The 17,055-nt window shown below is 40.9% G+C and overlaps 2 protein-coding genes and 2 pseudogenes across 4 annotated transcripts; all 4 read left to right on the top strand.

Moving 5' to 3' along the window:
* Window positions 1–88: 88 nt before the first annotated feature.
* LOC122999399 (alpha-1-antiproteinase-like) lies at window positions 89–4,043 on the top strand. The gene is made up of 4 exons (XM_044376273.1): window positions 89–1,275; window positions 1,738–2,005; window positions 3,196–3,340; window positions 3,569–4,043. The coding sequence occupies exons 1-4, from the start codon at window positions 219–221 to the stop codon at window positions 3,755–3,757; spliced, it is 1,659 nt and encodes a 552-aa protein (XP_044232208.1). The 5' UTR covers window positions 89–218; the 3' UTR covers window positions 3,758–4,043.
* Window positions 4,044–4,711: 668 nt separating this feature from the next.
* On the top strand, window positions 4,712–8,561 carry LOC122965810 (alpha-1-antitrypsin homolog). 3 transcript variants are annotated; one of them, XM_044330035.1, is made up of 6 exons: window positions 4,712–4,898; window positions 5,685–5,728; window positions 6,230–6,854; window positions 6,986–7,256; window positions 7,559–7,706; window positions 7,914–8,561. In XM_044330035.1, the coding sequence occupies exons 3-6, from the start codon at window positions 6,239–6,241 to the stop codon at window positions 8,103–8,105; spliced, it is 1,227 nt and encodes a 408-aa protein (XP_044185970.1). In that variant the 5' UTR covers window positions 4,712–4,898; window positions 5,685–5,728; window positions 6,230–6,238; the 3' UTR covers window positions 8,106–8,561. The 3 variants fall into 3 exon arrangements, with proteins under 3 accessions (XP_044185970.1, XP_044185969.1, XP_044185968.1); XM_044330034.1 differs by having other exon boundaries at window positions 5,608–5,728; XM_044330033.1 differs by having other exon boundaries at window positions 5,603–5,728.
* A 715-nt stretch (window positions 8,562–9,276) lies between these two features.
* LOC123000032 lies at window positions 9,277–9,803 on the top strand (annotated as a pseudogene).
* Window positions 9,804–10,675: 872 nt separating this feature from the next.
* Window positions 10,676–13,719, top strand: LOC122965652 (annotated as a pseudogene).
* The last annotated feature ends 3,336 nt before the right edge of the window (window positions 13,720–17,055 follow it).

The raw sequence follows: 17,055 nt of genomic DNA, 5'->3' as shown, positions 1-17,055 counted from the left end.
TCTGTGTCATATATCTTCTTGTCCTTCTCACAAGATAGAATCACACATAGGAAAACTGCATTTACAGGCAGCTTAGACATGTTAGGCACATAGCCTTTGTAAGATAAGACCAGTTTTCCACAGTGTACACAGTGAAACTAGAGCAAAATCTATGCATCAGTTGCATAAGTGTTCAAAATCCATGTTGACCAAAATGTCATTAAAGGGGGGATTTGAGTATGCTTTGTCCTCACTATCTACCAAATGCACATACACATTCATTGCTGATGAATTTCTACGAAACTAAAAAACATGGTGCCATTGTTTGCTTGGAGCTCTGTCCAGGGGTCAAAAGCTCAGCGCTGGAGATCGATATACTTTCAACACCACCACCACCCCCGCGCCGAGCCACAAGAACAACACTTCCAAAGCAGGAGTTTGGCCGGCCTCATGTGAGTTCAACCTGCAGCGTCTCTGAATCAGGCCAAGCCGGAGTGGCAAGAGAAGAAGCGATGATGTCTGTTGTGTATAGTTTTACATGTGTAATAGTGCTAGCAGTGCTAACAGGCCTCTCTGCAGATGGGTCAGTTCCATCAAAGCCTGAGAAAGTCTTCAGCAGGCCTCTGAGAAGGGAACAAGAAGTCAAGCAGGAGCAGCAGCTCAACATATCTGCTCTAAACACAGTCTTGGCCTTTGAAACCTACCGTGACCTGGCCACAAGAGCCACTACTGGGCCCGGTGTCCAGCAACAGCACAACATCCTGTTCTCGCCCTTGGGCCTAGCATCAGCTCTAGCCCTGCTGTCCCAAATCTCTGGATCGGAGAGTCGGAGCCAGGCCCTGGAGGCCCTGGGGCTAGCAGCCAACTCTACAGAGCAGAGCGTGGAGGCCACCATATCTGCTCTCGCAGATCTGCAACATAACCTCATGCTGCAGGAGGGAGGGGGTGGAGTTGGGGTTCAAAGGGCAGAGTCTGGGGCTGGATCCAAGACAAAATCTGGGATTGGGGCCACAGCAGGGGGGGCTGCTGGAAACAACACTGGTGTAGGTGATGGGGCAAAGGGTAGGAATGGAACCAGTTTCAGTTCTGGAGGTAAGGTTGGGGTCCATGGTGGGAGCCAGTTAAGGGTGTGGAGCAGCCTACATGTTGATGGACGACCCTCACTAGACTATGATAGTTTTCTGTCCAGGCCTCAGCACACCAGACCCTCCATCTTCAACATCAGCTTTGAGGCGTTGATGAAAGACTTGAAAGGCTCCAACAAACTTAAACTCAACAATTATGTATATTTCAAAGGTATCTTCTTGTTACATGGGCAATGAAAGTTACTGTTTTGTACATACGTATTCATATTCTCAACACAAGTTTGGGAAATATTCCTGTACGTTAAGGGTATTAGCCACCAGGCAGAAGAAACACTTCATTGCTTTGCAAAGGAGAAATGTATGCCTTCAGAAACACATTTAAGTGAAAGCCTGAATAAAAATGAATTTCAGCTAAATTAGGAAAAGTGTAGTCAGTATGCTTACAATATGTGCTCATTGCATCAGTACAATACCACCCACCGCATAGCATATTGAACACCTGCTTTGTCATCAGTCATTGTTTTTCATGAAGAGCAGATGCTCACTTGTAAACAGTTGGTGATAATACATTTACACAGTGGGTGTTTTTTATAGGTGTGCAACCTCTATCTTTGCCAAATTTATTTTCATATTATATCTGTAACCTGTTCTCTCTGTTAATGACATAAATCAGGTCGTCAGCCATTTGAGCGGCGCCACACAGTGCCACGGAGATTCCAGCTGAATGCTACGACCAGCGTGGAGGTTGAAATGATGTTCAGGGACGACTCCTCTGAAGTGATGATGCTGTACGACACCAACTGCTCAGTCACAGTGGTGCAGCTGGCCCGTTCAGAACGCCTGGCCTCACTGCTGCTTCTTCCTAAAGCCGAGCTGCAGCCCCTGGAAGACTGCCTCTCTGATAGCCGCATGAACTTTTGGCTCAGCAACCTGAAGGCAGGGTAGGTGGGGAGTCCAAATGGTTGAATGGGAACAAACTGTAAACTATATCAAGTTACATGCTTACTCCAATGTTTTTCTGATTTGTTGCATGGACGTTTGTGTCAGTAGCTTCCAGATTGAGCAAATATGACCTGATTTCACTCGTGCCATTTTGCATCCCTATTTGAATTGCATCAAGTTCTTTCTAAATAGTAAATAGTGTAGTAAGTAAATACAGAGGAGAAGCTTCAAGATTAGACCACAAGAAAAGCAGGGTGGATGTGTTAAAAAGGCAAAAATTAATTGTGTTGGTTCACCTAAATTTCAATCAATGACACCCAAATTTCTTACTTACCCCCAGTGGTATTTAGCCATGGAGATAGTTCTGGTTTTACCAGATTTCAAAATATATTTGTGTAATATCCACTCCAGTACAATTGAAGTAAATGACATTTCATTTGCAGTGCTAGTGGCACTTTAATTGCTTTAATGAGACCATTTTAATTTGAATTAAAAATTTAATTCCACAGCATTGCTTTCTAGGAACAGTGCCACAAAAGCCCCAATGGCTCTGAATAATCAGTTTTCATTGGAACTACTTTCTTCCGGGGAAATAGTACGTATGAAAACTGTCAAAACACTGTTTCTGCAACAAATTATATGTATTAGGTGGAGGCAGAAATGTCAAGTAGATATCTCAAATACTGGACAAGATAAGTGAGAAAATCTGCATTTTTTCCTGTAATTTAGGTGAACTGACCATTTAACAACACAAAGGTAGTCTTTATTTCAGGGCTGTTGTATTTTTTGTGGTTTCTATAAGATCAGGGTTTAGGTGAAGCCTACGTGAGACTTTGAATCTGTGTATACGTGCATGAGCATGTTAATCCAAAGGTTAGCATGTACAGCATACCATATGGGTTTGAGTATGTCCATGTACAGTGTATGTCCCGTTTGAAGTGTGTTTGCTTATCCACGAGTGTACAGTGTATTGATCCATGCCACGGCACAGAGTAGCACCCTCGCTCTGGTCTCCTGCAGTCACTAGCTTTCTGTTGTTAGATGATGAATGATGCTCAGTAGACTTTAAGTCAGCCATAATTACTGCTCTCGATTCATCAGTGAGCGAAAGCCTGCAGTACGGGTCCCACAAGTTGTAACAAGACAGCTTAGAGCAAATCCATTAACGCATTGATTGTTGTTTTCACAGGCGGGCAGAAATCCGTTTCCCTAAATTCCAACTAAGGAAATCCTACAGTTTAGACAGCCTCCTGAGGAACTCTGGGGTATCATCCATTTTCTCAGACTCAGCCGACTTCTCAAGGATATCACAGAAGATGCTGAAACTCGTCAAGGTTAAGAAAGAACCAAAATGTCCAATTTTTCATTTTCAGAGTGGAATACCATGAAACTACCCTTTAAATAACTTATTACACATAATAGAAATTCACTTTGATGCGCAATGGACATATGACCTACACTTTCTCCTTGTGTCTCTCTTTAATGTACACACTCACTCTCCATATTCTTTATGCAGTATCTCTATATGCTCACTACTCTTGTTTCTGTGTTATTACACTCAGGCTCCTCATGAGGTTCTGCTGGAGGTGGAAGAGACCAAGTCAGGGGAGGGGGGGAGCACTGACATCACCCTGGACTTCTCTGTCCCCCCGAGAATCACCTTTGACAGACCGTTCATGCTCATAATCTATGACGATCTCACAGGCCTTGTTCTGCTCATGGGAAGAATTCTTGATCCAACAGATGTTTAGACTAGAGTGAACATCACAGTCTCCTTTTTGTCCTTTTTTTTTCTTCTGCTATTGATAAATTCATTTGCATTACATAAAATCTTTGGTTTGTACTTTTTACAATAGTATGGCCTATCGTTTTGAAAATTTCCCTGAAGTTGCAGAGTGCAGTGTGTTTTACTTTCAATTCTCCAGCCATTACAGGATGATTTTGTAATTATTTCTCCATTTTCACAAAATGATGAAAATGAACAACATTTAAATGGTAGTAATTTATCCCTGTGACTGAATCTCTGCTATTCTTGCTAAAAATATAAAACACTTTTCTTCCATTACAAAAGCATTTTCGTTTTTGTCATTTTTTCACACTGAAACCCATTTCCTCCTGAAACATCTCTTTATTGTCTCACGCACTTATCGGAAATTGCTTTGCAAGAACTTCTAGGCTTATTCACCATCATGAAAAGAAAATTCTCATTAAAATTGTTACAATTTCACACTGCAGCAGGGTTTAGTAATTTTGGGGCCATCAGTTTATTTTTACTTCAACATCAGTCAACCTTGTGGAGGTGTCACAGTGATATTTAGCCCACTGAGGAGATGATGCATAGAGGATAGTTTGATGAAAGGGACAACACATCCTTCACAGAAATGTCAGCCTATTAATCAAGAAGGGTTCAACTGACTCCTGGAAACCACGTTTGTGAGCCAATAGGAAGAGGGGTCCCCAGAAGAGAAGTACATCATTTTTTTTTTTATATCAACCTTCTTCCTCTCATGAATGTGTAACTCTAAAAAATCAACAATCCAACAAGTTCACCCACTTCACGCAGCGAATATTCAGATGTGTGGAGGTGATTACATATAGACTGTATATGAAGATGGATGCAACGAAGTGGGACGTCACCTTTTGGTTTGCATTGGAGCCAGTTGAAGCCCAGAGTTGCAATTAATGGTCGGTGAGCAGCAGGTGAACCAAATGTCAATCACAGCTGTCAAACAACGTCCACAAGGCAGACATTAGAGCTACTATAGACCCGTGTCAGAAGCGTTTTTCACGTTTGTCACACGCAACAGATACGCTCTTTCTTAATCTTCTCTTTAATCTATGTAGCTGTCGTCACCGGCTCCGTGCACGCTACATTTGCTGTCTAGACACGAGGTGAGTCTTCAGATCTTACAAACGGAACAATAACTTCCAAAATGACCACCAATGCACTTATTAGAGGGCTTGAATTTAGCGATTGAGACCATAATGACTTGTAAAAAAATGATTAACTTAGTATTTCTTGAGAGAAGTTGAGGCTTTTTGAATGAGAGTCAATTGGGTTTTTTTTTTGGAGCGAGCATCAGCCTCAAATTGTGGTAGCTGCTGCTTGGTGAAAAGGAGTTAAAACCACTGCTAAAGCAAACCTGACCTCTGTTATACTTTAAGGAAGTGACACATGGGGACCCTGAATTAGACCCACGTGTGTTAATCTGCTTGGCAGAATTATTTTCAGTTTGCTGAACATGAACTAATATTTAGAGGCTGAGAAAATTGATGAATGGCTGTATGATTTTAAGAGTTCATGCTATTCCATGGAAAAAATAAACAATTATTTATAATTTCAGAATTTGATTTTAAGTGAAAACCAGATTGATACACTTTGCAATGATTATTTTCATGTTTCCCTTTATACCAGAAAGGCCATCGATTTCTAGTGTATCATTGATTTCTCTAAGTATGTATTGATTGCTGTGATCATGAATGTATGTGATGCAATACATTACAAATAAAACACCACCGGTTCTTTACCGTGTGTTGTGCTGAGTGAATTGTGTTGCATCAGTGAAGACAGTCCTGCCAGATACAGTATCTCTTAGCACAGGACAGAGCAGAGGGGCTGCCCTTGGTTAATTTTTGACCAACCTGTCAGCTGACTCTCGGAGCTCCTGTATATAACAGGGGAAGTTTCTGACGATCCGTCTGCAGCAAAGAGGAACTTGAAGGTAAGCATGGCACTTACTGAAATATGCTGATGTTTTTATATATCTTTAATCTCGTTTGAATAACTTAAATTTATCGGTAAAAGTTTGGTTTGGAAGTGACGCTTTGAAGGCATGGTGACAAACTATATGATCATTGTAAAGTGTAAAGCTGTTTAGGGGCAAAATCATATCAGTGTGTCCTGTTTATTTTAAGGTATTGAGTCATCAGCCAGTGTCAACTTGTCCTTACATTGAAAAAATATTATTGTTATAATATTATTTATATATATATATATATATATATATATATATATATATATATATATATATATATATATATATATATATATATATATAATATAAAAATCATTTTACACTTCATATTTGTATTTTATTTTACTTTATATTTAAATTATTTTACAATATTCATTAATATTAATTAAATCAAGGTTGTAAATCAACTGCTATTATGACCTACAGTGGTTGAGCCTAACTAACCTCCTCCAAATTTCTCCTGCACAGGCTTTAAAGATGCGTGCTTTCTTTGCTATCTGTGCGCTGCTGCTGGCTGCAGCCCGGGCAGACCACCACCACGACCACCATGACCACCACCACCACGACCATGATGAAGACATGACCTGCCACAAGCTGTCCCCTCCCAATGCTGACTTTGGCTTCGCTCTCTACAAAAAGCTGAGTGCCAAAGCTGCTGCTGGAAAGAACATCTTCTACTCACCACTGGGCATCTCCGCGGCCCTGTCCATGCTGTCTGCAGGGGCCCACGGTGAAACCCACAAGCAGCTGTTCTCCGGCTTGGGCTACAGCGCTCACGATCAGGCTCAGGTCGACGAAGCATACAAGCATCTTTTCCACATGCTTGGCCACAGCCAGCAGGAGGGTCATCAGCTGGATGTCGGCAACGGCTTGGCTCTGCGTTCTGACTTCAGTCCTCTGGAGAAGTTCCTAAAAGATGTCAAAGAGGACTACTCTGGTGAGATCTTCAGCGTTGACTTCGCCAAACCTGCTGAGGCTGCAGCTGAGATCAACAGATTCATTGCCAGTAAAACCAAGGACAAGATCACAGATCAGGTGAAGGACCTGGACGCTGATATGGCCATGGTGCTGATCAACTATGTCTACTTCAGAGGTAGGACACATGCACAGATAGAAATTCTCAAAGATAAACCAGCCTGAAAGATATTTTAAAACAAATAACCACTATCATTTCATTTGATATACAGTATCTATATTGCTTTCCCCATCCACTGCCTCGTACAGGACAGTGGGAGAAACCCTTCGATGGTAATTATACACAGAAGGCAGACTTCAAAGTGGACGACACCACAACTGTTCAGGTGGACATGATGAAGAGGACAGGCCGCTACGACTTCTATGAGGACATTGACAACCACACCACCGTCATCATGCTGCCCTACAAGGGCAACACCTCCATGATGATCGTCCTTCCCCATGAAGGCAAGATGCAGGAGGTGGAGGGCTACATCACAAAGGAATACATCAGGCACTGGCATGACTCGCTTTTCAGGAGGTAACGGAGGAATTTATTTCTGAATCCTCATGGTTGTAGATAGATGTAGATACAGTGATAATGTAATCATTTGTAGGATCATGGGAATGTTTTGACGTATGAGGGGCTTTTATACACAGAGAGCATGATCGAGTAGATGAAAGTAACTTGAATGGCCTAAATGTCGAATAGATCAGATATATTTGATTTGCTTCAACGGTACAGCTCGAGTAAAGTAAATAAGCAGTAAGCCAAATGTATGTTACACTGATTTTCTGACATTGGTGATTTATTTATTTGTTTTTTTTATTTGTTTTTTTTAGTTCTGTGGATCTGTCCATGCCGAAATTTTCCATCTCGACTGAAGCCTCCCTGGATGACACCCTGAAGGAAATGGGCATGACCGACGCTTTCGCAGACAGTGCTGATTTCTCTGGCATGTCTGCCGACGTCAAGCTCAAAGTTTCAAAGGTAGGATCAGCAAAATGTGACTTTTTATGTTGGGATTTAAAGAGTTAAAGGAGTGCACCGATTTCATGACAGTTACTCATGAAAGAATATTAACACATACAATAGAGTAGATCCTCCTAAGACCCTTTGCTAGCTTGTAGCTTAGTTATCCAAGACTTGCTCTAAATCAGACTAGACACTGATGGCCTCCTCCTGGTTCCTCCACAGGTGTCCCACCAGGCCGTGCTGAGCGTGGATGAAAAAGGAACAGAGGCAGCAGCCGCCACCACAATTGAGGTCATGCCCATGAGTATGCCTGAATCCATGACAGTCGACAGACCCTTCTTAGTCTTCATCCTGGAGCACTCCACCAGGAGCATCCTCTTCATGGGCAAGATCAGCGACCCCACAGCCGTGTAAAGGGACATGCTAGAGGAGAACGGGTGTTTAGATTTGTTACATTTTCACACAGCAGTAAGGTTTAGTAGCTTTGGGACATGAGCTCATTTTTACCTCAGCGTCTGGCAGCCTTGTGGAGATGTCACGGTGATATTAAGAGCACTGGGGAAATGATGAATAGAGGATAGTTTGATGAATAAGACAACATATCTATCATCAAGTAACAGAAATGTTAGTCTATTAATCTTTTTGCATTCCTTCAGCATGACACATTTATTACCATCAGTCATCTGAATCTGGCAAGGTGTCTAAATGGCTACATACTACATCACTGTATATTGTATCCAGCTGTCTGTTGTATATAAGATGAATAAAAACATGTCATTTTAAGCATCTGTTAACACACTGAGCCAACGTTGATGTACTATTGCAGTTTCAGTATGAAATTAAATAAAGACTCGTCATGAATAACTGGAATTTTGTGTTCAACCATGAATCAATATTACAACCAAATCATAAAATATCTTGAGTTTACTGACTTAATTATCTTGACTAGTGGCTGCCTGATTTACATTACCAATTAATGCTAAGTGATTCAAATATTTTTTAAGTGGAAATGAGATGAAATGACAATTTTAATGAATCCCTTCATATTTTCCTCAAAGGCCACTGATTTCTAATGTACGTGTATTTTATTTCTTTAAGTGTGTGATGATTATTGTGAGCTTATATACAGTACAAAACACACAAATATATTGTAAAACACATTTATAGACCAAACAAAATCCCCTACCACATTAGGTTTTTTACCCATGTTGTGTTGAGTGAATTGCATTGCACCAGTAAAGATAGTTTTGCCAGAAATCTCTTGGCACAGGACAGAAAAAGAGGCTGGTCCTTGTTAATTTTTAATAGCCCTGTCAGCTGACTCTTGGATATACTGAATATAATGGAGGAGTTCCTGCCAAACTGCAGCAAAGAGGACATTAATAGTAATTAATGTCTCTTCACTCAAGAGACTCTATACTGAATGTTTTATACCACTTTTGAGGTATGTGACATTTGGAAATAGTTATATTTAGAAGTAAAGATTTGAATATGTGGTGACAAAATGTATGATAGAACGGAAGTGCGATGATATCCTTAGTGAGCCCTGTTGAAAAGATATTAAGCCATTTTTTTGCAGCCAAAGATGCATGGTTTCTTTGCTAGTTGTACACCCGCAGCACTGCTGCTGGCTGCAGCCTGGGCAGACCACCACCACAGCCATGAGGGGGAGATGAGCTGCCATAAGCTGTCCCCTCCTAAAGTTTGAAAGAACATTTTCCACTCACCGCTGGGCATCTCCACCGCCCTGTCCATGCTGTCTACAGTGGCCCATTGTGAAACCCACAGCCAGTTGTTCTCCAGCTTTGGTTACAGCATCTTCAACCAGACTCAGATCAACGAAGCATACGAGCATCTTTTCCACATGCTTGGCCACAGCCATGAGAATCAGCAGCTGGATGTCGTCAGCGGCATGGCTCTGCGCTCTGGCTTCAATCCTCTGGAGAAGTTCCTGAAGGATGTCAGGATGTCTGGGGAGATCTTCAGTGTCGACTTTACCAAACCTGCTGAGGCTGCAGATCAACAGATGCATTGCTAATAAAACCCAGGACAAGATCTAAGATATGAGGTAGGAAGTAAGTTTAGGTGCACGGCTCCTCATGGACAGGTCAAGACACTATGAAAAATAAATTAGTCTTTGTGATTTAAATAGATTGTAGGATGATTTTATACCATATTGCAAAATGTCAAAATATATAACTATAAGTAATTGTGTTGACTTATTTACATGATTGTCATCTTCGAACCTTCCACTGCCTCATACTAGACAGTGGGAGAACTTTGATCGTTTCCAGACACACAAGGCAGACACTATCACGGTTCAGGTGGACATGATGATGTACGAAAATTACTAAAGCACCGACCAGGATGTTGAAAATCACAGCACAGTCGTTATAATGTGATTTTTCACCTCCATGATGATCGTCCTGCCTGATGAAGGCAAAATGAAAGAGGTGGACGGCTACATCAATTAGGATACTAGCAAGACTCAGTCTCCAGGAAATATGAGAGGAATCAAATAGATTTTTATAATTCTCATACCTGGCTGTACATAAAGTGTGTTGTAGATTAAGTGACAATGTGTTTATTTGTAGGATAATAAAGAATGTCTTGGCATATGTTGGGCTTTATGCAGCGAGACAGTATAATCAGTGACTGGATGAAAATAACCTGAGTGGACGAGATGATTAAGACAATGTTGAATAGATTTAGGTGAGTTTGTTTTTACTTGGATTTAAAAGTAATGTGTTGATGATGTAGAACAGCTCAGCCTGATTACACAAGCTGTATGTCACCTGCGTATCACAGCAACACCTCTAATACTGGTGATGTTCTGTGTTTCTCAGTTATGTGCATCTGTTCTTGCCAAAATGTCCCATCTCTGCTGTTGCCTCCCTGGAAAATACACTGACAAAAAACAGGCATTACTGATGCTTTTGGAGATAGCACTGATTTCTCTGGCATATCTGATGAGGTCAAGTTCCATGTCTCAAAGGTACGATTGGAAAATTTGGCCTCTTAAGGTGTCGGTATGCCTCAACAGAATGTGAACAGCATTTGAATGCCCCTACTCTCACACCTTTGAACATAGGAATCTGACAGGCATTACAAATGGATTGGCTGTGTATGCGGACGTGAGACTGTAGGCAGGGTTTGAACTTTTCTCTTAAGCTCTCTTTTTTTCATTTTTAATACAATAGACACCATAGCATCAACACTATGAAAGCATTCGAGGAAAGATTGTCTGAGAGTGTGCGGGCTGTCAAAATTGGCCAAAAATGATGTTCGATTATTCCTTCTAAAAAAAAACACATAGGTTCGAGCCATTCGAATATGTATTTTTACGCATTATGTCCATAAGAGGGCAAACCAATACAACGAGAGACATAACTACTATGCATATATTATTTTGTCATGATACAACATACATATGAGTTGGTCGATTTTTATTAATTTACTGTAAAAATCATACCCGTAGCATCAACACAATTATTGCAGTATGTACATTTTAAAAAATGAATTGATTTCATAGGTTATCAGCTTTATTTAGCATACAGCCTAGTATTTTGTAAGGATAATGAAGCATAAATCAATTAACTACTATTTAATACGCACATATCTGGTTAGTGTGTTCTGCATTATATTGGCCTTAGAGGTTCGCAACACCCAGTGGAAATTACTTAAGTTTAATATTTGGAATGAAGCGCTTCATATTTCCATCAAAAACCCCTGATTTCCTCTGAATTATATGGTTTTGTTATTATGTGATGATTACTGTAACCTTTATACACAAAATCCACTTTTTTTTTTTTTACCCGTCTTGTGTTGAGTGAGTTGTGTTTCACCAGTAAAGACAGTTTTGCCAGAAATCTCTTGGCACAGGACAGAAAAAGAGGCTGGTCCTTGTTAATTTTTAATAGCCCTGTCAGCTGACTCTTGGATATATTGAATATAATGGTGAAGTTCCTGCCAAACTGCTGCAAAGAGGACATTACTGGTAAGCATGGCTTTCATTAAAATATGCTTTACATACAGTATCATGATGTTTTCATATTTAAATGGTCAATTTTGAGGACTTAAACCTAGAGTAAAATTCAGAATTAGTTAAGTTTAGAAGGTTTTAAAATGTGTAGACAAAATATATGCTGGTATGGAAGTGCAAAGCTGTTGAGAGGTAATGTGATATTGTGTGTCCTGTTCAAAAAGAAATTGTACCATTAACTTCTGTCATTTTTATTCTTTTCATGGATAAAACAGTAGATAAAATGTTCCATCAAATGAAATATAGTGTCTTTTCATTCAGTTTTTTTTTACAGTCACAGTTGAAAGGTTTATTATCAAATACTACTCTGACCTACTGTGGTTCAGCCCAACTAAACTTCCTTTGTATGGACAGGCTTTGAAGATGTGTGGTTTCTTGGCTTGGCTTTCTTAGTTATGCACTCACAGCACTGTTGCTGGCTGCAGCCTGGGCAGACCACCACCATTACAGCCATGAGGGAGAGATGAGCTGCCACAAGCTGACCTCCCAATGCTGACTTTGCCTTTGCTCTCTACAAAAGGCTGAATGCCAAAGCTGCTGCTGGAAAGAACATCTTCTACTCACCGCCACTACTCTCCACCGCCCTGTCCATGCTGTCTACAGGGGCCCGTGGTGGAACCTACAGCCAGCTGTTCTCCAGCTTGGGTAACAGCATCTTCAACCAGACTCGGGTCAACGAAGCGTGCAAGCATCTTTTCCACATGCTTGGCCACAGCCATGAGAATCAGCGGCTGGATGTTGGCAACGGCGTGGCTCTGCGCTCTGGCTTCAATCCTCTTGAGAAGCTCCTTAAGGATGTCAAACAATACTCTGGAGAGATCATCAATGTTGACTTTACCAAACCTCCTAAGGCTGCAGCTGAGATCAACAGATACATTGCTAAAAAAAACAAAGCACAACATCAAAGATGTGGCGAATGACCTGGAGGCTGATATGGCCATGGTACTGATCAACTATGTCTACTTTAGAGGTAAGAAGAAGTTTAAATCCATGTGTGGTTTCATGGCAGGCAAAGGCACAAATTCACCACATGTAACATAAACCAGATTCAGTTATGTGTAAACACTTCTCCACTCTTTCATACAGGGCAGTGGGAGATCCCCTTCAACCTTGCCTGGACACACAAGGCAGACTTCTATGTGGACAAGACCGCCAAACTTAAGGTGGACATGATGAAGAGGACAGTTTACCACAACACCTACTGGGATGCTGAATTGTCATGCTGCGCTACAAGGGCAGTACCTCCATGATGATTGCCCTGCCTGATGAAGGCAAGATGAGGGAAGTGAAGGGCCACATCAGCAAGGACGACATTAGCTGTCAAGACTCCTTCTCCACGAGGTAAGAGAGGAATCAGATTTAATTTTTGAATCCTCATACCTGGTTGTAGATAAAGTGACACACTTCATAGATAGATACAGTAACAGTGTAATCCTTTGAAAGGAATTTCTTGGTGTATGTTTGAATTCTAAGAAACAGCACAATAGATTGACTTGACTAGATAAGATGTGCATTTACTTACAATCACAAGTAATGTGTTAATGATTAGCACAGTTTATCTTGATTTGACAAGCTGCAATTTAACTCTGTATTCAAATGATTGTGACAATAGTGATGTTCTGTGCTTCTCAGGTATGTGGATCTCTTCCTGCCAAAATCTCTGTTGAGGCCTCCCTGGATAACACACTGAGAGAAATGGGCAGTGCTGATTGCTCTGACATATCTGACGAGGTGGAGATTAAAGTCTCAAAGGTAAAGTCGGCAAACATTTCTTCTTAGGTTTGTTACGGGAGTTTATTTATATGCTTACTTCACCACATGAGCAGCAGTTCAGAGACAACTGCAGAATATGAACATGTTTACATAGAGCCCCAGAGGATGCTAAAAAAAAGACCCCTTAGTTTCAGCAGCTTTCCTAGACATGCACTGTGTTTCAGACTAGACTCTGACTGCCTCTTCCTCTTTCCTCCACAGGTGTCCCACTAGACTCTGCTGAGCATGGATGATGATGACCTTCGTGATTGTGCCCGACGGTATGCCTGAAATCATGTAACTCGACAGATCCTTCTTGGTTTTCATCCTAGACAAGTCCACCCGCAGCATCCTCTTCATGGGCCAGATCAACAGCCCCAAAGCCATGTAAAGACACGTGCTAGGAAAATAAGAATTCATGTCATCATGAGGTTCCTATCATGATCAAAATCATTGAATCTTTACATCATTCTGATATTGTAGCTGGAAATGTGCTTCTACATGTGTATCTGTCTTTGCAGGGGAGTTTTTACTGGTTTCAGAATAGAAATGATTCACCAAATGTATCATTAAAGGATATCTTTTCAAGTAAATGAGAAGCTGTTGAGTGGTTTTGCATGTACACATTTGTGTTTTACTTTAAGATTATACAAGGGACGACCTTTCATATATTGTGCTTGATGAATCTCACCTTTCTCTATCTGTGTTACCTGAGGGATGTCAAACCTAGATTTGGTCTTAAATGATAAATTAGTCGTAACCTGTCTCTGAATATATTATAATTTTGATCCTAAATTCAACAATGTGGGTAAGTGGGGAGAAAACACTCGGCAGTATCCTCTAGTGAGTACCAGCAGCTTAACAGCAAACTTTTTATTTGACTGATGATACAGCAGAGACAGGATGTGTAACCTGATGGCCATCAGCCTGACACAACTCCTCGCCCTTTGACCTGTAAACACAGGAGTTGCTGCGGGAGTGTTTACACAATCAGTACATATACACTTTGTCTCCCCTCACCCGTACACGCCCCCACACACGCTGACTTCTGTGAAGGACATGCGTAATAAATGTCTGAATCAGAAAGCTGAGTGGGCAGCTCTGTAGAGGTGTTGAAACACTTCCAATCTGTCCAGTGTGCTGAACATAAACAGGTACTGTTGAGGCCCGAGCACCACTGGACTCTATCAGAAGCTGCACTGCTTTGCATGGACATTTTATGAGTTGATTGTACTGTAGTGACCAATATGAAATTTTCAAGCACTATAATGGTATTTTTTTGTGTGCAAGTTTTAGCTTCGTAACTCAAATTATGTATCAAACCTGACATTTTTTTTAGTGAACATCCAGTCTGCCTAATTTTTGTCAGTTACATTATCATGCCGTAGCAATGCGGTCATGTAGAATAATTTGAAAAGTATGTACTGCATTACCTAATACCCAAAGTAATAATTAGATAACCTATACCACATGTTAACCTGTGATGGATAGCACAATGTTTTTTTTTTTTTATTGCTAACTGGTTAGCATGCAGAAATCAATGGAGAGCAATAGCAACCTGGAATGGAAAAAACAGACATTCATCCAAAACATTCAAATATCTGGTTTGTGGTTTGTGGCTTTTGATTTATAGTAACTGGCTAATACATGCACATCTATTGGTAACAGTCCCTTAACGTGCGTGAAGTGGAAGGAAGAGATGTTTGACCAGACAGAAACAGAAACAACTCAGTGTACTGGAGAACATACTGTCCTCAAATACCCTTTCCTGTTTTCACTTATTCTCTCTGAAATCATGTTGCGTCTGGACTCACTGTGACCTCAAACCAGGCCCGTAGCCAGAACAAATTGAACGGGGTTGCATTCAGTTTTCACAGGCGGGTCGAACATGGTTGAAAAATGCAAAAATGCCAATAACAAGAGACCCCCCACCCCCCCTCATATTAAGTAAATGCTTAACAGCCTGTGCTTTAACACAAAAACACATTACAAACATTAATTACACACTCTTAACAGAAATAGGGTTCACTCGATGTCTGTGTCAGAGCGTAGCACATCACAGCGTAGCACAAACATTTTCTGATACAAACTTAATGAACAAAAACAAGAATGTTGCTGAAGCAAAAGCTGATTAATTTCACCAAAGTGCCACAACATAACATAACAAGCCTGAGTTTAAATGGGTTTATAATCTATCTGTTCTGAGCAGCGTAATCATTCTTGGCCTTATTCCACAGCTCAGTGAACTCGGCTTCACAGTGTAGTTTCTAAACGCACTCTGCATCACTCACCACCTGCAGTTTATAACTAAGTTTAGCTGCTCACAAAATATGCAAGATAACATAATATTTTAAACTACCCGAGTTCATCAAATAATGAAGCATAATTTGATAATTGCATATTCAAAAGAGTAAGCTGTGTAAGCTGTGTAACTCTTTGTGGTCTGGGTGGAAATGAATAGTGGAAATAGAACGAGGAGGTTTTAATGGTGGAAGTATATTCTCTGTCCATTCATTCAGGTATTTGCATGTGAGGTCTCTTTTGAAGGCCATCTGCACCAGCTGCACCTTGTGCACGTGGTCAGTGAGGACATTCCTCATAACTGAGAGTGGATTTTCAAACATCGCATGAACTCGGACAACAGAATGCTGCATCTGCCTTCACACTGTATTCCAGCCATTCACAAGTCTGGTACCACAATGATGCAAAAGAACAGCTCCTGTTCTGAAACAGATGGCCAGGGTACCACTGTAGACCTAGTTGATCAGGTCTCTCACTTCCAAGATCATCTGGACACTGAAGTTGGTCCACTGACAGTCACACCCGATCCTCTGTGAACCGATAACAGCAGCGGGGCTCCAGCTGCAGGGCTAACATTAATGTTAGCTTGGCCTTCTGTGGTGATTTTGTCCCCTCCTCCTCCCACAACAACCTGTCGTTCTTCCGATTCCAAACCAGACGTCTCTTTATTTTTGTTGGTTGAATTTGCTTTAACATTAAGCTATTTTCATATACTGTATCCATTATCACCAAACATACTATTTGCTAATGCTAGCTCCCAAAATTCTTTGAGTGGTGAGTTTAACCTTTAATCTTGCAGTTATGTACGAGATTTGACAATCTTCCTCTTAATATAGCCTGCTAAATCATGATGAAGTCATGCACCAAACCAGATTTTATCTGCATAATCTCAAATGTAGGCACAAATGTAAAACACACATACTTTTTTCTTTTTATTAGAAAATTCATTTTGATGTGTCCCCCTCCCCTAGTAGGGGTGTGCCCGAATACAAATACATTATTCGGCAAAGCACAAATAGTGAGTTTTATACGAATATTTGTGTCATACAAATATTTTAAAAAATATTTGTTTTTGGGAAGAAAAAAAAAACCTGTCAAATACCAGTTCGCAGGTTGGTTGCATTGTTATCTCAGTTTCTCTCCTCTGCTTCACTGTTACATCTATCAGGGGTAAGTCCCAAGGGACTCTCCATAACCTGTTGTTCCCCTTCTCCTCAGCGCAGTCGTCTGTGATCTGGGAGACTCCAGTTCGAGACCTGGTGTTGGGAC

Source organism: Thunnus albacares, chromosome 16 (assembly GCF_914725855.1).
Source record: "Thunnus albacares chromosome 16, fThuAlb1.1, whole genome shotgun sequence".
NCBI classification, from domain to species: domain Eukaryota; kingdom Metazoa; phylum Chordata; class Actinopteri; order Scombriformes; family Scombridae; genus Thunnus; species Thunnus albacares.
This window is presented reverse-complemented; position numbering and strand designations above follow the sequence as displayed.

What these genes read in the sequence shown, in the direction of transcription:
- LOC122999399 (XM_044376273.1), top strand. Translation starts at nt 219, where the DNA reads ATGCTTTGTCCTCACTATCTACCAAATGCACATACACATTCATTGCTG. An exon ending in CAATTATGTATATTTCAAAG is followed by an intron (nt 1,276 to 1,737) that starts GTATCTTCTTGT and finishes GACATAAATCAG; the next exon opens with GTCGTCAGCCATTTGAGCGG. An exon ending in CTCAGCAACCTGAAGGCAGG is followed by an intron (nt 2,006 to 3,195) that starts GTAGGTGGGGAG and finishes TTGTTTTCACAG; the next exon opens with GCGGGCAGAAATCCGTTTCC.
- LOC122965810 (XM_044330035.1), top strand. Translation starts at nt 6,239, where the DNA reads ATGCGTGCTTTCTTTGCTATCTGTGCGCTGCTGCTGGCTGCAGCCCGG. An exon ending in CAACTATGTCTACTTCAGAG is followed by an intron (nt 6,855 to 6,985) that starts GTAGGACACATG and finishes TGCCTCGTACAG; the next exon opens with GACAGTGGGAGAAACCCTTC. An exon ending in CATGACTCGCTTTTCAGGAG is followed by an intron (nt 7,257 to 7,558) that starts GTAACGGAGGAA and finishes TGTTTTTTTTAG; the next exon opens with TTCTGTGGATCTGTCCATGC.